Raw genomic sequence first — 23827 nt, forward strand, 5'->3', positions numbered from 1 at the left:
GAAAGTGGATGAACTCAAAACGTTTTGAACACAGTTTACACCTGGCATTAACGTCGTCCCTTACGAAAATTAACCATGGTTTTACTACAGTTAAAACCAAAAAACCATGGTTACGGTAGTAAAACCGTGGTAACCACAAAGTAACCATGCTTTTGACCATGGTTTTCAAAAACCATAGTTAAACCATGGTTAGTGTAGTAAAACCATGGTTTTGCTCGAAGTAATCAATACACCAAAAAAACATGGGTACTACACTTTTACCACAGTAAAACCATGGTTAATTTTCGTAAGGGGTCCACTTGTGATCCGATCGATGAAAACGCATGTTAATGACAAGTGTAAACAGCCTCAAAGTTAAGTTAAATTAAAGTATGTCAAGCGTCTTGTAGCCTGGGGAACTACACAAATTACAGAGTAGGCCTACTTAAACAGTTTAGTCCAGTGGTTCCCAAACTTTTCATTTTGCAACCCCCTTAGATGAGTAGGCTATACAAAATACCGGGACCCACCAACACATTTTTAGATGTAAATATGAGCAAAACACACATTTTTCTCTTACAATTGAGTAGTTTTTATATTACTTGTCATTTTATAAAAGAAATGTAAGTGTAATTGCAGAATTAAAGCAACACTATGTAGTTTCCATGTAAAATTGACTTACGTCTCCCCCATGTGGTTGAAAAGTGCAACAGTGCCTGGTATCAGACACTCTTCTACAGGCAGGGGGAGGGGCGGGGCTGTGTGCTCTACCCTCCACCTCGACTTTCAGAGTGTGCTTGTAGCAGCTAGGAGGCTGCTCAGGTTGCAGCAGCAGTAGAATTTGTCCAGTTAAAAGTTGTTCTATCACTGAAATAATTTTAGAGACATTATTTAAAGGTTGAAAAACTACATAGTGTTGCTTTAATATAACTTTTTGAATAAATATCAAAATCACTGTAGCCAATTAAGCGACCTTGCGCGACCCACCTTATCCCAATGTGTGAACCAGAAGTGGGTCTCGACCCATAGTTTAAAAACTCCTGGTTAAGTCCATCCTCATATGTTAAATCACCACCTTCTTTTATCCTAAATAGGAATCCTACCCGTGCCTGGCAATGGGCAATCCCCTGGCAACATCACTGCTCCACCTAGAGAGATTAATATAAGTTTCAGCATTGCTGACACTTTCCAGACTGTCTACACCAACATGAGTGCTCCAGAAACCTTATTTCTGATTGGCAACATCATCACGCAGGTAATATTTGTCCCTTGTAATTTTTCCAGCCTATCAATAATTAATAAGAAGTTTTTTAGTAGTTAAATGTTTTAGAATGAGTAGTTTGCTAGTAAATGAAATCCAAAGTTTAATAGATTGACGTAAAGTAAGATGGATATCTGTCATACTGTGTCTTAATCTGTTTTTCAATCTGTTGTAGATTGAGCCAGTTTACAAAAGCCGTTTTCCAAACTTCCAAAGATTGTTGATTCGCGAATTCAGGTAAATATTTGGTAATACTTTATATTACGACCCGCAATGTACCTGTAATATTACGTGGTAAGTATGACTTACGTCTGAGTAATATGGTCTATTGATTTTTATGTTATTTTATTTAGAATTTTTTCATATTCCCTACTTACCTGATGAAAGTTTATTGTATACAGTCGATGTCTCCGAGTCACGTCTGCAAATATAACAGCATATCACTTTTATTTTGTTATTTTATAATAGCAAAAGTGCAGTCGCTTTAATTTGATTATCTGTGTTTCAAGGCAAGTACAATAAAAATAATAGCAACTTGTACCTCTTTGATCTGTATATATAAGGAGTTACCAGTTAACTCTTAGGTTTGCGGGCTGTAAATTAAAGTGGTGCTTGTTACTATTATGAACTCATTCTGTGTGTTCCTAGTCTTGTCTCTTATTTTGAAGTTCTGTTCTGTCTACCATGTCTGTAATCCTTTGTAGTTATTTTGTTTGTTGGTTCTTGTGTTGATTATGATAGCGGTGATATACCGCCCTCCACATATGGTTCATAAGTTTATTCTCGAACTCACAGATTTATTAGGGGACATCACAACAATCTGTGACCACCTTATTCTACTAGGAGATTTTAATGCTCATATTTGCTGCCCTCTAAACTCCCTGTCAAAGGAGTTTTTAACTTTGATAGACTCTTTTAACCTCCAACAATGGGTTAATGAGCCCACCCATATACAGGGGCACACTTTGGACCTAGTACTCACGAATGGGCTATTGATCTCTGAGCTCACCATTTCTAACACTATGATCTCCGACCACAAGCCAATAATTTTCTCTCTCTCTCTCTTCAAAATATAACGTTGCCACGCGAAGGTGTCAAACTCTCAAGAGTCTATTCCTTTCATTTCCATTTGGATTTTAATGTTCTTTTTAGTGACATGACCACACAGTGGCCTTTGGACAAGTTTGATACCCATCAAACTTCTTGTGTATGGGACACTTTTGCCCATGTTTCATTACAACAACTTTCTGAAATTATAAATTCTCTTAAACCTTCATTGTGTCCTTATGACAAAATAAACCCTTGATATCTCAAGCTAATCACGGAGTCACTTTGCCCTCACATTACTTATTTATATTAACAAGAGTTTAGCTACTGGTGTGGTCCCTGCGGCTCTGAAACAGGCAGCTGTCACTCCTTTGCTCTAAAAACCTTCCCTAAATACATCTGTGTTAAATAATTTCCCCCCAATATCTGTACTTCTGTTTATCTCCAAGGTACTATAATAACTACACCGTAAAAAATGTTTGTAGAAATTACAGTATTAATGGGTATTACTGGCAACTAGCTGCCAGTAACTTACTGTAGATTTTACATTTATGTTATTTACTGGCAACATTTTGTTCAACGTTAAGTGAACATGAAACTCTTTTTTACTTTATCTTCTACAGTAAGTTACTGGCAACCAGCTGCAAAATTACAGCAAATTTTTTAGAGTGTAGTGTTACATCAACTACAGTCTTTTCTCTGCATTAACCACATCTCTGAACGCTTTCAATATGGTTTTAATCCTCTCCATAGTACTGAGTCAGCCTTATTGAGAGTGTTCAATGATATTTTGGTTACCACTGATTCAGGGGACTACATGATCTTAGTTCTCCTAGACTTGGTGCACTCATACTATCCAAACCAAACCACGCTCGGGCTTAAAGCCTGGTTTGTTTGAGTAGTGTGATCGCTCTGATTGGTTAATCGCGCCGCGGCCGAGTTGCAGAGGTGGGCCGGAGCTCGGTTCACTTGGGCTCAGGCGTGGAAGGCTGTGGCAATCGCGCCTGAGCGTGATTCAAATGGTGAAGACGTCAGTTGCGCGACCACTTGCCTTCATCTGCCTCCGTAAAAACCTTTTGATGCGAGCAGCGGGGTTACGTGAATGTCCGAGCTGCACACGTGACAGATAAACTAAGCAATATGATGACATGTGAGAGGGCTGTCTGTAATCGCGCACCAAACGACTCCAAATAAAAACACAGACTTATCATTACGGTGGGTTCCAGTGTTAAGAGAGACCTTTACTTCCTGCTTTTTTCAAAACAATCGCATCTTAATGACGAAAGCGCGCCCGGACGCGGAACGATAAAAGTACAGTGTGAGTGGGTGCATCTAAGGGAGTAGGGAGGGGTGACAATCGCGCTGGGGCATGGTTTGGTTTGGTTTGGATAATGTGAGTGCGCCCTTAACCGCTGCTTTTGACACCATTGACCATAAGGTGCTTTTACCTATACTATCCCTCTGGGGTCTAAGGGGTTTTTAGGGCCCTGGTGAAGTTTTGACATGCACTGACATTTATGCTTTTTTAGTTGCTTAAAAACATATTAATGGCAAAAGTCTCATAACACTGTGTTCACCACAAACTGGGCTACAATATTATATTATCAACATGTATGTACATGTTTGTATTTTTGAGAGAAAAATGTTTATGCGTGGTTTTTGAAAAAGCAAAAGTCACTGATATAAATATCCACAAAACTCATTCTAAACATGTTTTCCCAAGACTTTTCAAAACAGGATCTAGTAGTCTAGAGTTTTTTCTTCAAAATGATGAAAATTCGGCCTACTCATTCACATAAAGCAATATATTGATTTACAATTTCTAAGACACTTTTGCTTGGAAAAAGCCAAAACTTGCTTAGAATCCCCTCCACTAGATTAAAACGCAGAGGTGATACAGCTTTTTCTGTCACTGGTCTGAGGCTTTGGAACAGCCTACCAATTAACATCAGATTTGCTTCCTCTTTAGGTATTTTTAAGTCTCTATTGAAAACCCATTTGTTTTCCCTAGCCTTTGTCAATGATCACGTATAAAGGTGTTTTAAGTGACGTGTGTAGTTATGTGTATTGTCAACTGACATACGCAGATAGTGTTGTTTTAGGCATATTGTCCACTGGCATATGTCATTTGTGTATTGTCAACTGACAAATACTGATCTATGTACTTTACATTCTCATGCGCTTGATTGTATTTCAATTATTTCTTATATGCAATTTTCTTATTATAATCTCGGTTTACTCATGTTTTATTTTGTTTTGTTTTTTACTTGTATGTCTTGTTCAGCACTTTGGTCGGTCTGGTGACTGTGTAAAATGTGCTCTATAAATAAAAGAACTAGAACTTCTGTGTAATTACCAGGTGAATTTACCAGTTTTCTTGAAAAACATTGTTTGAAACGCATGCGGCTCCTGCACACATCACTCGCAGCCGTACTCCATAGTGTAGAAAGTTTTAAGCGGTGAATCAAACAATCAATTTTAACATATTTGTTATATAAGAGGTCATCATACTTAAATGAACATCCTGCAGGTTTCAAAACTGAAAACGTCCGTGCTACTGAAATATAACAGTGTTTGGCACCAAGCCAGGAAAATGGTCTATTCAGGAATGTGCCGAAACCCAAATACAACGACCACTTTTGTAGCCCCGCACCACAGCTATGCGTGACACACGTGTGGGCCAGGGGTAAAGCAAACCATGCAGTGTCATTGTGTTACATTGTGTGTCATGCAATATCCACCTCTCGCAACAAGGTTGTAGTATATTTTTAATAAATACGACAATAAATACGTCAAGTCCGACCACTGGAAGCGTTTGATATTTAAAACTTTCAACCGGGAGGTGTTTTTAGTTCACAGCAACTGTTTGAATATTTGGGTTACTTTCAACCGGTCGGTGTGCTTTCACTAAACACTGGAGTCTAATGAAAGGTAGGTGGACCAAAATAAATATCTTTTATCTTGGTACTTAAACATGTTACTCTAAATCTATGGAGGAGAGGGTATTTAAATAAACCGCGGAAATTCGGTAGTTACGTATCTATAAAAAGCATATTAGTAATAGGCTTCTAAAATAAAAGTGATGTGCTGTTATATTTATTTGCCGACGTGGCTCGTAGATATCGACTGTATACAATATGCTTTCATCAGGTAAGTAGGGAATATAAAAAATGTACAATAAAATCATAAAAAATCAATACATAATTTCCCCATAGACTTAATTGCCTAAAGCCCTATTCGGACGGGATTAGTTTTACAGGGGTAGATGGCGTAATGTAATTTGTACCACTGAACGTCTGTAATATTAATCGTCAATTCGGACGGGAGTAGAAATCTCAGTAAAACATTCAAAAGTGGTAGGGGTAACTCAATTGTGCGGCGCGTCACCTCTCATCATCACGTGCACATTACCTTGATAAGGTAAAAGTCGTCGTAATCTTTGCTGACATTGTCCGTAATGATTACTAAAATGGAGCATTTGGACGGGACTAAAATCACTGAGAAGCTCTGATAAAAATTCCTTTACCCCACCTCCCTATGTAAAACTGATCCCATCCGAATACCGGTAGTACTTAAGTCATACATACCACATAATATTACAATAGGTACCCTGTAGTAATAAAATACTTAGTATAACTAATGTATAATTTTCCATATTTTTACCTCCTTATTATCCCAAACTTAACATATTGTTTCCTTATACCTACAAGTACGTACTGTAGAAGTACTCTGTTGTTACAAATAGGTACGCTGTAAATTGGTTTAATTACGCAGTACATTTGCATGCGTTTCACTGTGGTTATTCCCCTTCAGGAATGGCTCCATTGTGACAAATGGGGCACTTCAGTTTAACAACAATGGCACTAGCCCCAATGAGACAAATGTAAGGCAACTCCTTATTGATGCAGTTGCAGCTGGAAATGTGACCCTCAAAATCAACAATAGCACTATCAATGTTACAGCGCCTCCACCACCACCTGGTCAGTGTGTGTTTGCACATAATAATGTTTTCATAAACATTCACAATAATATCAATACAACTAGTTAATTAAGAAAATATCAAATGTATATTTTTTAATTTATTAACTCTTTGTTGTTGCCTTAAGTTATCTATCAAGTACCCTGAAGAACTATAAAAATAGAAAAGCCAATAACTGGAAACATTAATAACATTTCATCCTGTCTGTATATTATGTTACTGTTTTAACCGTTCATCTTCTCTCATAGTGAGGGCTTGTACCAATTTTATACAAAGTGTCTAGATTTTTATTGTAGTTTACAGTTAAGATCGCTACACTTTATTTACAATAGAGGGTATGTATTGACGTCACTTTTTCACCTGACCACGCGAGAGCTCGCCCTGTTGAGTGGCAAAACGTACAACAAAATGGCTGGTTTTCACAGGGGCTGCTGCAAAATGGCAGTAAAACTGACTATTATCAGCTTAAATTAAATTTAGTTGGACTTGATAGCAGAGGTGAACAATACTTAATTACATTAGTTACATTTTTCAAGCATCTGTGCTTTATTAGGATGTTTGTATTGGGAAAAATTTTACTTCACTACATTTTAAAGCATATAATCATACTGTGTATTCTTTAATATTGCATATTACAATTTATTTAATACCTAATTACATTAAAATTGTGTAATTTTACTTGAGTATAAGTATGTTAATGTACTTAAATATTATGTAAAACAAAAACGTATTATTTATAATAGAGTAAAAAAATTATAATAATATGCTTTGGAATGTATGTTTTCCAAAGAAAAACACAGAAAAAATGCAAATACTTGAAAAAATACGTTTAAGTAGAAAGTAAAAACTCTGCTTGTAGTGACCCTAGCAACTTGTCAACCCACCTGTGGTCTGTGAATGTTGGAGTGAACGATCAATTGACTTATCCTTTCAGTGTCTGTAAAACGATAGCTCAGAATTCTTGTTAATCTGTTAGTACAGTATATCGCACAACAGCTTTTTCCCATTTCGATGGTTTTCACCGTGTTTTCGCCGATGTCACTCTGTACTAAAATGCTGCCGCTCTGTCTTTTGCGTAACCGCAGTCCCTCTCGCTGATGGTGACATCATGTGCATACCCTCTATACCTAAATTCTACATTAACAGTAAGTGACATTTCAAGACAATAGCCAGTTCATGCAAAATGCTGGAAAAGTGAAAAACTCTTACAATGCTAAATAGAGAAAACTGGTCTCACAAATTAATTAAAGTCCGGGGAAAATACTGCATGAGACTCTTAGCCGAGTGAGTTGCACATGGATAGATATTCGTTTAGTACTCTAAACTCCCAAAAATATGAACCGTCACCAGTCTTGCATTTGTTTAGAGTTTATTTAGATAATGATGCTACAGTAATGGATATTTATTATGGTGAGTGTCCTGTAACATTTCCTCCTTGTTTTATCCCAAACATGAATCCCACCTGTAAATGGGATGTCTCTAAATGCAGCAGCCCCAAATGCAACGGCTTCAAATGCAATGGGCACTAATGCAACAGCCCCAAATGCAACGGCCCTAAATGCAATAGCCCCAAATGCAACAGCCCCAAATGCAGCAGCCCCAAATGCAACGGCCCTAAATGCAATAGCCCCAAATGCAACAGCCCCAAATGCAACAGCCACAAATGCAACAGCCCCAAATGCAACAGCCCCAAATGCAACGGCCCCAAATGCAATGGCTCCAAATGCAACGGCCCCAAATGCAACGGCCCCAAATGCAACAGTCCCACATGCAACGGCTCCAAATGCAACTGCTCCACATTCAACGGCTACAAACGCAACGGCTCAAAATGCAACAGCTCCAAATGCAACGGCTCCAAACGCAACGGCTCCAAATGCAACGGCCCCAAATGCAACGGCTCCAAATGTAACAACCCCAAATGCAACGGCCCCACATGCAACGGCCCCAAATGCAACGGCTCCAAATGCAACGGCCCCACATTCAACGGCTCCAAATGAAACTGCCCCAAATGCAACGGCCCCACATGCAGCAGCCCCAAATGCAACGGACACAAATGCAACGGCTCCAAATGCAACAGCCCCAAATGCAACGGCTCCAAATGCAACTGTTCCAAATGCAATGGCCCCACATGCAGCAGCCCCAAATGCAACAGCTCTAAATGCAACGGCCCCAAATGCAACGGCTCCACATGCAACGGCTCCAAATGCAACGGCTCCAAATGCAACTGCCCCACATGCAATGGCCCCAAATGCAACGGCCCCAAATGCAACGGCCCCAAATGCAATAGCTCCAAATGCAACAGCCCCACATGCAACGGCACCAAATGCAACAGCTCAGAATGCATCGGCCCCGAATGCAACGACCCCAAATTCAACGGCTCCAAATGCAACGGCCCCAAATGCAACGGCCCCAAATGCAACGGCTCCAAATGCAATAGCTCCAAATGCAGTTCCCCCAAATGCAACGGCCTCAAATGCAACAGATCCAAATGGGACATCTTCAAATGTACCAGCCTCTGACAATAGCAATACTCCATTAGAGTTTAACTTAAGTTTCAGCATTGTTGATACTTTCAAGGACGCCTACTCCAACATGAATGCTCCAGAAACCTTATCCCTCATAAGCAACATCAGCACTCAGGTAATGTTTGTCTCTGATGAGAAATTGTTAGATTAACCCAGTATTTAATTTTTTTGATTATTAAGTTCTAGTAGCAGTGGTTTCATTTTAAAGCAGTGGATTCGATTAAAAACAGTTAAATGGTTTAAAATGAGTAATTTACTTGTAAATGAAGACCACAGTAAAACAGATGTATGAATGTTAAGCCAGATATTGTTTTTTATCCGTTTTCAATCTGTTGTAGATTGAGCCAGTTTACAAGAAGCGTTTTCCAAAGTTTCTCCGGATGGTTATTAAGAAATTCAGGTAAATATCTAATACTATTGTAGAAAATTACTTTAAACATGTATATTGGTTGGTTGGCCCATTGTTTACTTATTCGAATGATTGGTGACTTTGTACAGCTTTGCAGTGGCGACTGTTGACTGCTTTTCAGAGGGGCGCAAAATCGAAATATGTGCTCGGAGTGTCATGTGTGTTGCTCGTGTTTTCAAATTATGTGTTTGTTGCGTTATGTGAACCATGTGCATCACATGTCTTGTCAAAATAAGTGCCTGCTGCAAACACGTCGAAAGGGTTTATGATTAAAGAGATGCTCACATTCACAAAATACTCACAAGGCACTCACTTAACAGTAAACTCTGATTACACAAGATTATGTGAGTATCTGGCAACCGCGAGCGTCTCTTTTATCATAAACCCTTTAGACACGTGTGCAGCAGGAACTTATTTTGACATCACATGTGATGCACATAGGTTCACCTGAAGCAAAGAGCACATATTTTGAAATGACAAACCACACACATGACGGGATACATACATGTTGTGATGAGCTTTGCGCTTTTGTGATGAGCATCGTGCGGCCTTGAAAAAGAAGTCACCGGCCGCCAGTGCAGCTTTGTATTTTAACAAATCATTTGTTCTTTTAGTAGTTTGTTATTTTTTTGCACATGTCTTACTGTGGTTGTTTATTGTCAGGAGTGGCTCTATTGTGGTAGATTCAGCCCTTCAATTTGATAGCAATGGCACGACGCCTAATGCAACAGACATAAAGCAAGTCCTTACTGATGCAGCTGCAAATGGAAACCTGACCATCAAAATCAGCAATGACACCATCAACGTTACGTCACCTGCCACACCTGGTCAGTGTTTGAATGACCATAATTTATGTGAATGTAAAACTGGAAGAAAGTCTACTCCAACAATCATGGCAATGTGAAGTTTAATAGTCAGTAATTGAAATGCCTTATTTTACAAATGTCACTTTAGTCAATCCATTGGTATTTTACAAGTTTTGCTGCACAACCCACAAAGTGCTTGCAAGATTTTTTGGCAAAAACCTCATCTTCTAAAAAAATCCGCTTCTTTGCACAAGACATATCATGAACAGTTGCAAAATCACTAAAATATGCAACTATAAACATTGCAAATGATGAATGTGAGAATGTCAAAATTAAGAAACTGAACTTCACATTAGGGGGTGCTATGGTTCATGTGGCTGCCACATTCGGGTAGTATTCAGGTCCAAGTACTCAAAAGGGACACAAGATTGATTGTGATCCACGGTTATTTCACATGCCTTCTTTCATTCGAATAGTTTTTGTACACTTAGAGGACTTTGCTAAAAAAATCTATGTTTAGTTGATTCTGCCAGCAAACTGGTATTGGTAAAACGGATTTAAAACAAAAGTATTCAATGAACATTTAATACGTGACAAGAACAGTAGGTCAATATCGCTATCCTATTTTTTTTAAGGTTGTGGTGTTTGCCAGCTTTTGCACCTGAGCTCTTCATTTACTAACTCTACTTTATTGCCTACATTTTGGTAATCTATCAGGCAGTCCTACTCTGAGGAACTATAAAAATATAAAGCCCAATATCTAGAAACATTGATTATAGTCCACCCTGTTTGTATGTTTAGTCGTCATTTTAAACTTCAATCTTCCCTCATAGTGATGGCTTGTACTGATTCTGTACTAGAAGCATCTATATTTCCCCCCTAAAGAAATGTTACCATTGTCACAGATTTCAGTTCTTAGTGAAAATATTTTTTTATTATAGTTTACAGTTAAGTTTGACACACTATTACATATTACCAAATACATTTCTTGAAAAGTATCTTTAATATCCTACAAACTGTAAGAGACATTTTAAGACAACAGATGAGCCTGTGCAAGCAGAATGCTTGAAAAGATGAAACTCTTACACCTCTAAATAAAGAAAACTGGCAAAAGCAAGAAAAAGCATGTGAGACTGAGGACTCTCTTAATTCAGTTAAGCTTTTCTATCAGTTCAGATGGTTTCCATTGGTCTCACAAATAAAGTATCTTAATTTTCTACATATACAGTAAGTGGCATTTCAAGACAATAGATGAGCCTGTGCATGCAAAATGCTGGAAAAATGTAAAACTCTTACACTTCCAAATAGAGATAACTGGTTTCACAAATTCCATTACCATTGGTCTCACAAATTAAATTCCATGGAAAATAGTAGCAAAAAGCAGCCTAAATATTCCTCAAATGCATGAGACTAGCCAAGTGAGTTGCACATGGATTGATATTCGTTTAGTACTTTAAACTTCAGAAAATTATAAACCGTTAGCAGTCTTCCATTTGTTTAGAGTTTGTTTAGATAATGATGCTACATTAAAGGATGTTTATTACTACCAGTGTGCTGTAACATTTTCCTCCTTGTTTTATCCCAAACATGAATTCCACCTGTAAATTTGATGTCTTAAATGCAGCAGCCCCAAATGCAATGGCCCCAAATACAACAGCTCCAAATGCAACGGCCCCAAATGCAACTGCCCTAAATGCAACGGCCCCAAATGCAATGGCCCATAATGTAACGGCTCCGAATGCAACAGCTCCAAATGCAACTGCCCTAAATGCAACTGCCACAAATGCAACGGCCCATAATGCAACAGCTCCAAATGCAACTTCCCTAAATGCAACGTCCCCAAATGCAACGGCCCCAAATGCAACGGCTCCAAATGCAACTGCCCTAAATGCCACTGCCACAAATGCAACGGCCCATAATGCAACGGCTCCAAATGCAACTTCCCTAAATCCAACGTCCCAAAATGCAACGGCTCCAAATGCAACAGCTCCAAATGCAACGGCCCCAAATGCAATGGCCCCAAATGCAACAGCCCCAAATGCAACGGCTCCAAATGCAACGGCTCCAAATGCAACTGCCATAAATGCAACGGCCCCAAATGCAACGGCTCCAAATGCAACGGCTCCAAATGCAACGGCCCCAAATGCAACGGCCCCAAATGCAACGGCTCCAAATGCAACGGCCCATAATGCTACGGCTCCAAATGCAACGGCGCAAAATGCTACAGCTCCAAATGCAATGGCTCCAAATGTAACGTCCCTAAATGCAACGGTCCATAATGCAACGGCTCCAAATGCAACAGCTCCAAATGCAACAGCTCCAAATGCAACTTCCCTAAATGCAACGGCCCCAAATGCAACGGCTCCAAATGCAACTCCCCTAAATGCCACTGCCACAAATGCAACGGCCCATAATGCAACGGCTCCAAATGCAACTTCCCTAAATGCAACGGCCCAAAATGCAACGGCTCCAAACGCAACGGCTCCAAATGCAACAGCTCCAAATGCAATGGCCCCAAATGCAACGGCCCCAAATGCAACGGTCCATAATGCAACGGCTCCAAATGCAACGGCTCCAAATGCAACTGCCATAAATGCAACGGCCCCAAATGCAACGGCTCCAAATGCAACGGCCCATAATGCTACGGCTCCAAATGCAATGGCTCCAAATGTAACGTCCCCAAATGCAACGGTCCATAATGCAACGGCTCCAAATGCAACGGCCCCAAATGCAACCGCCCCATATGCTTCCGCTCCATAGGCAACCGCACCAAATGCAACAGCCCCAAATGCAAGGGCCCCAAATGCAACGGCCCATAATGCTACAGCTCCAAATGCAACGGCTCCAAATGCAACGGCTCCAAATGCAACGGCCCATAATGCAACAGCCCAAAATGCAACGGCTTTAAATGCAACGGCTCCAAATGCAACGGCCAATAATGCTACAGCTCCAAATGCAACGGCTCCAAATGCAACGGCTCCAAATGCAACGGCCCATAATGCTACAGCTCCAAATGCAATGGCTCCAAATGCAACGGCCCAAAATGCAATGGCTCCAAATGCAACTGCTCCAAATGCAACGGCCCCAAATGCAACGGCCCCAAATGCAACAGCCCCAAATGCAACGGCTCCAAATGCAACAGCCCCAAATGCAACGGCTCAAAATTTAACGGCCCATAATGCAACAGCCCCAAATGCAACGGCGCCAAATGCAACGGCCCCAAATGCAACGTCCCCAAATGCAACGTCCCTAAATGCAACGGTCCATAATGCAACGGCTTCAAATGCAACAGCCCCAAATGCAACGGCTCCAAATGCAATGGCTCCAAATGCTACGGCTCCAAATGCAATGGTTCCAAATGCAACGGCCCATAATGCAACGGCTCCAAATGAAACCGCCCCAAATGCAATGGCTCCAAATGCAACAGCTCAAAATGCAACAGCTCAAAATGCAACGGCCCCAAATGCAACTGCCCATAATGCTACAGCTCCAAATGCAATGGCTCCAAATGCAACAGTTCCAAATGCTATGGCCCATAATGCAACGGCTCCAAATGCAACAGCCCCAAATTCAACGGCCCATAATGCAACGGCTCCAAATGCAACGGCTCCAAATGCAACGGCTCCAAATGCAATGGCCCCAAATGCAACGGCCCATAATGCAACAGCTTCAAATGCAACATCTCAAAATGCAACGGCCTTAAATGCAATGGCCCCAAATGTAACGGCTCCAAATGCAACAGCCCCAAATGCAACGGCCCATAATGCAATGACTCCAAATGCAACAGCCCCAAATGCAATGGTTCCAAATGCAACGGCCCCAAATGCAACGGCCCATAATGCGACGGCTCCAAATGCAACGGCTCCAAATGCAACAGCTCAAAATGCAACGGCTCCAAATGCAACAGCTCAAAATGCAATCGCCCCAAATGCAACGGCCCCAAATGCAACGTCCCCAAATGTAACGGCTCCAAATGCAACAGCCCCAAATGCCACGGCTCATAATGCAACGGCTCCAAATGCAACGGCTCCAAATGCAATGGCCCCAAATGCAACGGCCCATAATGCAACGGCTCCAAATGCAACATCTCAAAATGCAACAGCCCCAAATTCAACGGCCCATAATGCAATGGCTCCAAATGCAACGGCTCCAAATGCAACGGCTCCAAATGAAATGGCCCCAAATGCAACGGCCCATAATGCAACGGCTCCAAATGCAACATCTCAAAATGCAACGGCCCCAAATGCAACGGCCCCAAATGTAACGGCTCCAAATGCAACAGCCCCAAATGCAACGGCCCATAATACAACGGCTCCAAATGCAACAGCCCCAAATGCAACGGCCCATAATGCAACGGCTCCAAATGCAACGTCTCCAAATGCAACGGCTCCAAATGTAACAGCTCAAAATGCAATGGCTCCAAATGCAACAGCTCAAAATGCAACGGCTCCAAATGCAACAGCTCAAAATGCAATCGCCTCAAATGCAACGGCCCCAAATGCAACGGCCCCAAATGCAACGTCCCCAAATGTAACGGCTCCAAATGCAACAGCCCCAAATGCCACGGCCCATAATGCAACGGCTCCAAATGCAATGGCCCCAAATGCAACGGCTCCAAATGCAACATCTCAAAATGCAACGGCCAATAATGCAACGGCTCCAAATGCAACTGCCCTAAATGCAACTACCCCAAATGCAACGGCTCCAAATTTAACGGCTCCAAATGCAACAGCCCCAAATGCAACGGCCCATAATGCTACAGCTCCAAATGCAACGGCCCCAAATGCAACGGCCCCAAATGCAACGGCTCCAAATGCAATGGCCCCAAATTCAACGGTTCCAAATGCAATGGCTCCAAATGCAACGGCTCCAAATGCAACGGCTCATAATGCAACGGCTCCAATTGCAACGGCTCAAAATGCAACGGCCCAAAATGCAACGGCTCAAAATGCAACGGCTCCAAATGCAACGGCCCAAAATGCAATTGCTCCAAATGCAACGGCCCCAAATGCAAATGCAAATGTTCCAAATGCAACGGCTTCAAATGCAACAGCTCCAAATGCAAAGGCCCCAAATGCAACAGCTCCAAATGCAACGGCTCCAAATGCAACGGCCCCAAATTCACCGGTTCCAAATGCAATGGCTTCAAATGCAACGGCTTCAAATGCAACAGCGCCAAATGCAACGGCTAATAATGCAACGGCTCCAAATGCAACGGCTCCAAATGCAACGGCTCCAAATGCAACGGCTCCAAATGCAACGGCTTCAAATGCAACGGCTCCAAATGCAACGGCCCCAAATGCAATGGCCCCAAATGGTATTAAACACTGTTTTATCACACAGTATACATGTACTGTTAAATGGCTGTATTAAAACAACACATTTTGTGTCTAGTTAAGGACAACACATTTTGTTTTAAATTAAATTAATACATAATTTCTTATATTTATGTAATTACTGTAAGATTAATTTATGGTGAACATAATTGCTGTCCATGATGGATGGCTCATTCAAAAAAATCTGCCATTGTGTCACTACAAAATGATTAGTATTCTGATATGTGGCTTAGATGACTGGGTTAAAAAATGCTAATTTGTCCAATGAGACTGGTTTAGAAATTTGTTTTCCATTTGTTAAAATACTGTACTTGGATATGTGTCTCATTTTCTCTTTATTCTCCTCTACAGTAACACCTGTGACACCTACTAACACCACAAATACTACCTCAAATACTCCACTGTTTAATTTAGTATTCAGCATTGTGGACACCTTCAACGACACCTTGTCAAATTTGTCCTCATCTGACGCTACAACTCTACAAACAAAAATCATTGATCAGGTAAAATATGTAACCAGTGGTCATATTTAAATGTATCCAATCTAAAAGAAATAAATTAATGAAAATCATTAATAACTATTACTTTTGTCTGTTACAGTTTGGTAATGTTTTCAAGAAACGTTTTACAAACTATATGCGAATGCTAATTCAGAAATTCAGGTAAATAAACTATTAGTCATAAATTTAATAAAATAGTAAAACCTTAAACAAATCAGAAATCAATTGTTTCCATTCAATCATGGCAGGTTTACCTATATCTTTGATTATTTTTTGTTGATTATTTGTTTCAATGTTTATTTATAATATAACATGGTTTTATAGGGCAGCTTTATCAGTTATTTTTACTTTATCATTTAAAAAAATATTTGAGCCCGAATTGTTGTGTGTTTTCAGTAAAGGTTCCATTGTGACGAACAGTTTACTTGAGTTTAACAGCACTGCCGGTACAGTTGCAGCAAGTGATGTGGTTAACACAATTATTCAAGGAATTAAAAATGGAAATTTCACCTTCACAATCGATCAGAAATCCATCAAAGTTACAGACCCATCCGGAAACACGGGTCAGTAAATATTTCTAGATGTGTGTTTTTATTTAATGATCAATGTATTCCACTGCAATATAAAATATAAAAATATTTACTTTATTACAGCGTTCTCCAGTTCTCAAGTGATCACTAGTACGCTTACAGTTCTGTGGATGAGTCTAGCATCACTTCTGCTGTCAGGAGTGATCCACCTATAACCACATTCATATGAAGAATCAAAGAAAAACTTTAAACATGTTTACATCAAAACATATTATAATGGATCATGTCATCTTTGATCTTTTAAACTCATTACGTACTATTTAGTTAACATTCAGAACCAACAACTTATTGTACTTTGTGCAACACGTCATAAGCTGTAACGATTATCTGAAACAGTAGTCTTATATTTAGAGCCGTGTGATGTATTGTATGTCTAATAACATTTTGTGTTTTGTTATGTCTATGTGTATACTGAGTTGAAGAAATAATGAGGATAGGTTTATACATTTACACCGACTCTGAACATTCCTCCATGCCACAGTAATTGCACAAATATATATATATATTTAAATCAAAACTTTTTTGTTTGTAGTTTGTTGTGTGTGTGTGTGTGTTTGTGTGTGTGTGTGTGTGTGTGTGTGTGTGTGTGTGTGTGTGTGTGTGTGTGTGTGTGTGTGTGTGTGCCTGGTAATTATCACGTTGTGGGGACCAATTGTCCCCACAAAGATAGTAATACCAGTATTTTTGTGACCTTGTGGGGACATTTTGATGTCCCCATGAGGAAACAAGCTTATAAATCAAACGGAATGATGTTTCTTGAAAATGTGAAGTAGTAGAAGGGTTTCTGTGATGGTTGGGGTTAGGGAATGGGGCGGGTAAGGGGAATAGAATACACAATTTGTACGGTATAAAATGCATTACGCCTATGGAATGTCCCCACAAAACATGGAAACCTGTGTGTGTGTGTGTGTGTGTGTGTGTGTGTGTGTGTGTGTGTGTGTGTGTGTGTCTGGGACGCACCCCAAATAAGAGTCTATGTAGGTCAGTAAAAAGGGTAAAACCTGAGCTCTAATTGTCTGGTTTCAGATCCGCCCTGGGGCGCAGGACTGTGCACCCCAAACCCTCCCACTTATGTTGTAAATGTATAAGGGTGGATTCACTACAGTGGTTCAGTCTGTAGGAACGCTAAAATGACTGAGAAATGGTAACAGCAAGATGGTGTAAAATTATCACCCTTCTGCAACTTATACCAACAACGGAAATAAGTGCGGTTATAATAGCAAAAATGTGGGAGAGCATTGCTAGAATATAAATATATGTAGCGTTTAAGTATTAACACTAAATCAAAACTAAACAACAGATTTGTGAGTGAAAAGGTTTAATACAGCACTGACTAAAAGTTATAATTGAAATGGTTACACTATGTATGCATGAAATGGTAATTAATACATGTACAATTAACTGTTTCCAATGTATCTGAGATATTACCTGATAATATAGAGAGCAAAGAAAGAAAGTTTAGAAAAAAGAGAATCACCATTGAGAACTGAAATCTTGGCCTGATGGCCTAAACCCAAGAACTCATGTGAAAAGGAAAAGCAAAGGGAAAAAGGCCAATGCAAAAGGCCAAAGCCTAGAGCTCATGAAAATCAAAACTTTTATCCTCTATCCCTTGACCATGTGACTAAACCTAACATGATACATTCAAACTGACCAATCAGAAAACCACCCTTAACCCCCACTGTATTTGATAAACAGCTGTGACAATAGTCTTTGATCACTATCAGCACAGGAATGCAGATGGTACAGGATGGAAAAGGGTTGTGACGAAGTAATAAATTACTATATTATAAATGACTATATTTTTAATCTTACAAATTAATCAATATTATTTTTTATGTCTTTGACCATATGTCTCATAACCGTGTTGCAGATTGGTGTGTTAGCTGTAGTAGGCTACTGATCAGTGAAAGCAAGTGAAATATCTTCTTGAGATGAAGAAAAAATGTGATTTTATCCTTACAAAATCACCCTTTACAATGCATTTAATTGATGAATAAATAAAGGATTAAGAAGCTTGGACCAGATTGACCTACAGAGTCAAATAATTGCAGTCTGTGTGCTCCACCACTTCTCATGGCAAACTCAGATGGCTAGCTGGATATCATGTAAGGCCTGAGTTTAATTTTTTTTCCCTGTTTGCTGTTTTAAAGTCTGAATGCGTGATAGACTGCACAAAATTTTGTGGCGCGTTTGAGCTGCCGTTGCGTGGATAATAGGGACTTTAAGCAACAGCCTCTGGTGGAACGGCAATGGCATTCTGACGTCGTATTGCGCATGCGCAAAATTAACTGCTTCTTTGCGACATTCTATTGTAACTTTCTACTACAGGAGAACAGCTGATTTCCGAGTCGCTACAACGTGAGAGATTACGTAAATAAATGTTATGTTTTTTATGGCATCCCTACTGAAAAATCCAGCTAAGACCAGCATAAGCTGGTGAGTTGGTTTTAGCTGGTTTCCCAGCTTGGTTTTAGCTGGTATTGCAAGCTGGACTAGCTGTGTTTTGGTCACTCTTTAAGCTGGTCTAGCTAGCTGGTCAGGCTGGAAGACCAGCTGACCTACCAGCTTTGCCAGGCTGGGAGGACCAGCTTAAACCAGCTACTGCCACCTCAAACCAGCTAAAACCAGTTACCACCTTATGCTGGTCTTAGCTGTTTTTTCAGTAGGGATATGACATTGTAATTGCATCAGTTTATGATTGTACCACTAGTCTTTTATATAATATGTGTTAAATGTTTTAAATTTAAGATAATTTTAACAATGTTTTCCGTTTGTATAAAGATATGTCTGTTGTTAGAAACAACACCTCAGGCAGCAAAAAAGTAGTAAAAACTCCTCTTCTGACAAAAGATTGTAATTTAATGCAAAAAGCAATCAGTGACGGTCATCCATTCATAAAACCTTTTATAGGTAATGTTACCACATTTATTCATTAACTGTGAGTATACCACAGTTCTGTAAGCTGAAAAATAATTCATATTTGTTTTTTTCCCAGGTTAGCACGAATGCATCCAGTGCAATTTTGGATCTTTACCATTGAGGAGAATGGCTGACTGTTCTCGACCAGCCATCATTTACACGCAAAAACTAAAGAAATGTTACTAAGTGGACTTATTCTGTTACACATTATGCTGTGAGTACACCACAGTTTTATCAGTAAAAAAATTATATTTGTGTGTTTTTAGCTGCTTGGCGTAGACAAATGTGACCCTGTGTAATTTGGAAATTTCATGTGAAAAGTGTATGTCTCAAAAATGTTTAAATGTCGGTTTAATTAAGGAACAGTACACTGATTTTGTTTTAAAATTTTCCTGTTTGGACAGTCTATTAACTCATTCCTCGCCAGCATTTTTTTTTAAAGTTGCTAAAGTTTTTTGTGATTTTCACAAGAGTTTCACAAAATGCCTTCCAGGAAAATTTTCTTCTAAAAATATGTAAACATACAAATATATAAAATGAAAGAAAAGATCCTCTGCTTTCAAACAAACAATAAACAAACAAACAAACAAAACAAATGGGAAAAAAAACGTTTCATCCTATCTATATTTTTTTCTCTGCTTATAAACTCTCAAATATGAGTTTTTTTCTTTAAAAATATTTTTTTAGCAAAACGCTGAAACAATTGCATTTTTGTGAATGAATTTTGTTAGAGATCAGATTCAGAATGATTATCAAAACATACACAGAGTTTAAAATTAGTAAATAACGCTTTGGCTTCAGTTTTTTCATAATTTGGGTATCTAGTGGATAATCGCGGTATTGCACAGTAACATAAAAACTTATCAGGAACAAGTTTTTTTATGCAAATATTTTTTCTTAGTTGACGACATAACTCTTCAATGGCGGATAAAGGAATACTTGATATATTTCATGAGGAATGTGTAAATCTAATATTATTTTAATGTTGTGAATTTGGACTGAATAGCAAACTTCTGTTTAATGTCTAAAACCTTTTGTAAAATAAATGATTGTTCAATAAACTGTAATAACTGTACAATTTTTGTTCTCCTTTTTTATACTAATGTTTTTCTGATTATGTAACACTCCTCCTCGCTTTTGTCCTCGAATCATCAGGATATAATTATAAGGAAAGTGTCATACTCAGATTCAGTAACTGTCAAGAAGTGTGTGTTTGTGACAACTTACCCGATTTTCATCAACAAAGTCTTTATTCATATACTTGTGAAAGTTATCAATCCTTCATTTACCTATTGTTTAATAAAACTCTGACACATACGTGTTTTAAAGAAATACAGTGGCAAGAAAAAGTATGTAAACCTTTTGGAATTTCATGGTTGTCTGAATAAATTTGTCATAAATGTGATCTGAACTTCATCCAAGGTGTCAATGTGTCTAAAAATAATTATACAAAAAAATCTGATCTTTCATGTCTTTATTGAACACACTTATTCAACATTCAAGAATGCAGTAGAAGAAGCAAGGGAACCCTTAGAATGAATAACTGGTTGACCAACAGCAAAAACCTCAACCAGGCGCTTCCTGTAGCTGTGGATCAGACCTGCACATCGTTGAGGAAGAATTTTAGCCCATTCTTCCTGGCTCAAATTTGAGTCAACCCTGTATCACTAAATTATGTACCTATAGTCAAGTACATTTGTGAGTCTTTTCAGTGACACTGACACGCTTTTCCGTCTTTTTGTGTGAACATGTCACGCATTTCTGTTTACGTGTCACTGTCACATATTTGTTACTCAACTGTTTTGTCCTATTGTCAAACCATTGACGCTTCCGTTAGGGGTTAGATTTGGTTTTTGCTTCAGGAAGTCATATTAAACCATTGTTGCCTGGCATTAGGTTTAGAGTTGGGATTGGGTAAGGATGTCATTTTATGTAAATCTAACCCTAAACCGAATCGACAATAAAGAAAAGAAAATAGGACAAAACAGTTGAGTAACAAACGTGACAGTGACACGTAAACAGAAATGCGTGACATGTTCACACAAAAGGCTGAAAAGCATGTCAGTGTTACGGAAAAGACTCTTCAGTGTCACAGAAAAGACTCTATAGTCACATAGGTACGTAATTTCGTGATACCCTGGTTCTTTGAGTAGCTATATAGTTGTGTGAACTTATTCATTGGAGTTAAATCAACGTAAACCATTTAAGGCAATCGGTTTCTTCAAACCATTTGGGCTATAGTTGTGTGAACTTAATAAGCTTTATTAAGTGAACTAAAACCAGTTGAGTGTTATGAACTTAAGCAAACTTAAAATCTTTAAGTTACCTTTACTCTAAATGATTGGCTAAACCAACACAAATATATTAAGTCATATGCACTTATACATATGAGTAATGTAAACTTTAATTTATGAGTTTTAAAAATTAAATGGTTTTAGGCAAATGGTTTATTTCATACTTGTGAAGTGGATGGATTATCTCGGCAAAGGTGAAGTGCTCACTAACACCGATAAAGACAGATTTGTGAACAATATTTAAAAGAAATAGCCCATTTGTGTGCATAGAAAAACAAGTGTTGCATTTAAAATTTTGTTTAGTAGATTCTAAGGCAGTGCTGGAGCCTATACCATTATATCTTGAGCTGTAGAAAGTTAAACACCCTGGACAGATTATCACAAGGCTAACATACACAAACACTCCTGCAGAAGTACTCTCAACCCTACAGGCAGTTGGATGTCTTTGGACTGAGGGGTAAACCAAATTACCAAGAGAAAAAAACTGTAAAAAAAAATGTTTTAATAAATAAACTGGCAGCTGTGGTTGCATAGCACTTCCATAAAAAATACAGAAAACACGTAAACAACTCTCCAGTTAAAAACGGTGAAATATATGGTGACAAAACACTCAACTTTTAATTAAACAAAACATATTAAATGATACGAAGTAGTGCTGTTGATTATTTTTTTTAGGTTTAATTGCACAGAATTCATGATAAGAATTCAGAATTCACCGGCCCCCAGTTTGAGAACCACTGCCCTAATGTACATAGCTGTAATAAAAATTAAATAAAATATAATCATATATAAAGCCACACAGGTGATTATTACTTTCAACCCAGAATTGGGTCAAAAGGGGAAGAACCCAACCCGTTGTAATTTAACCTATGCTTTTTTCAACCAAAAATGCTGTATTTTTTTTAACCCATTGTTGGGTGAAATAAAAAAATCTGGGTTAATTTAACACAATGTCTGGGTTTGACTGTGTTACATTATTTTTCTGTTAAAATTATGATCTTTTTTACAGAGTTCAGCAGTGCTTTAAGTGGGCCGGAACGCGCCGGTACTCAGTACCGCCACTTACAAATATAGCTCTTGAGCGTACCACCACCTTTCCATGCGCCCAGAACGTGCTTTTGGCGTACCAGAACGCTCATTTGCACATCTGATTAATTTAATCCTTTGGCTGCGCTGCAGCTTTTCAGAGCGCCCATAACAATGTACGCTTCCTAATTCGTCCCACCGAGAACAGAGACTACATTACCCTTACACCCTTGAGTTTACAAGTTAAAAGCTCATGCGTCGCTTTTGCTGCTGTCAGTCAGGTCTGGGGAGGTGTGTGTTTGTGTGTGAAACGCGCAACCTAGCTGCTTGGTTAAAATGAAAATACAATGAACACTTAATATGCCCTCCTGGCTTTAGACTCTGAGTAGTAAAAGAACAAGGTCAGAATCAGAGGACTCGCTGGCTGACATCACAGCAAGCCAGAATGAAATCAGTGCAGGTCAGACGCAAAGCTTTATCCAATACCCTTTTGTAGGTACGTGACAATCTCCGCTGTCACGGCTGTCAGTTTGATTCCCCTCGACGCAACTTCGGATTTCCTCAGGCGATGTGCAGAGTAAAAACATTCTTGAAATTGTAATAGACATTTAGTTTAATTGCTAAACTACAAGTGAACGCGCACAGTAGTTTTACCACCTGCAAAATGGAAAACAATGAGACAACATAAAGTGATAACTTTCTAGTTTCAAATGGCCAGTATTTTGTTATTCTTGAACCCATAGATCGTGGTCTTGGTGTCATTTTAAAGTTTTTTAAGCCCTTTCTATCTGAACAACCATGCTGAAAATTCTACTCACATATCTACCTTTTGCACATTTTATTTATGTTCAATAATAGCTCTACAGTAGCTCTTTCTAAGGGTATTTTTTCAAAATCCTTTTGCACATTTTATGTTCAGTAGATCTTTCTAGCTAAAGCAAATCCACAAACTTATAAAAGGATTTATTATTTTTTACAATTTCGTCTGTTGACTGCTGAATATAAAACCCCTTCAATATCGGAGTAAAGTCATCAAAAAAACAAAAAAAAAAAAAAAAAACAATTGGGCCACTTAAAGCACTGGTGTTCAGCAATACAGGGTGAAGACTAATCTCGTTTATTAAGAGCCAAAAACATTTGGAAATAATAAGAC

At 38.9% G+C, this 23827-nt stretch overlaps 2 protein-coding genes across 5 annotated transcripts in view; both read left to right on the forward strand.

The window, feature by feature from the left end:
- The window catches only part of LOC129445276 (uncharacterized), an 88828-nt gene extending 71897 nt beyond the window's left edge, over positions 1-16931 (forward strand). For all 4 annotated transcript variants that reach the window (XR_012365805.1, XR_012365807.1, XR_012365806.1 and 1 more), the window contains one exon: positions 16870-16931. The gene's annotated coding sequence lies outside the window, so the exon portion shown is untranslated. The remainder of the gene's footprint in view (positions 1-16869) is intronic.
- Positions 8859-16884, forward strand: LOC129445280 (uncharacterized). Its single transcript, XM_055206451.2, has 7 exons — positions 8859-8906; positions 9130-9191; positions 9864-10027; positions 15694-15845; positions 15943-16004; positions 16239-16405; positions 16496-16884. Exons 1-7 carry the CDS (start codon positions 8859-8861, stop codon positions 16585-16587), a joined length of 747 nt encoding a protein of 248 aa, XP_055062426.2. The 3' UTR covers positions 16588-16884.
- Positions 16932-23827: the final 6896 nt, after the last annotated feature.

This window comes from Misgurnus anguillicaudatus, chromosome 3, assembly GCF_027580225.2.
Source record: "Misgurnus anguillicaudatus chromosome 3, ASM2758022v2, whole genome shotgun sequence".
In the NCBI taxonomy this organism is placed as follows: Eukaryota; Metazoa; Chordata; class Actinopteri; order Cypriniformes; family Cobitidae; genus Misgurnus; species Misgurnus anguillicaudatus.

Bases quoted from the DNA above. Each gene is read 5' to 3' on its own strand.
- LOC129445280 (XM_055206451.2), top strand. From the start codon at position 8,859: ATGAATGCTCCAGAAACCTTATCCCTCATAAGCAACATCAGCACTCAG. The intron at 8,907-9,129 runs GTAATGTTTGTC...AATCTGTTGTAG, and splicing joins TAAGCAACATCAGCACTCAG to ATTGAGCCAGTTTACAAGAA. The intron at 16,406-16,495 runs GTCAGTAAATAT...ACTTTATTACAG, and splicing joins AGACCCATCCGGAAACACGG to CGTTCTCCAGTTCTCAAGTG.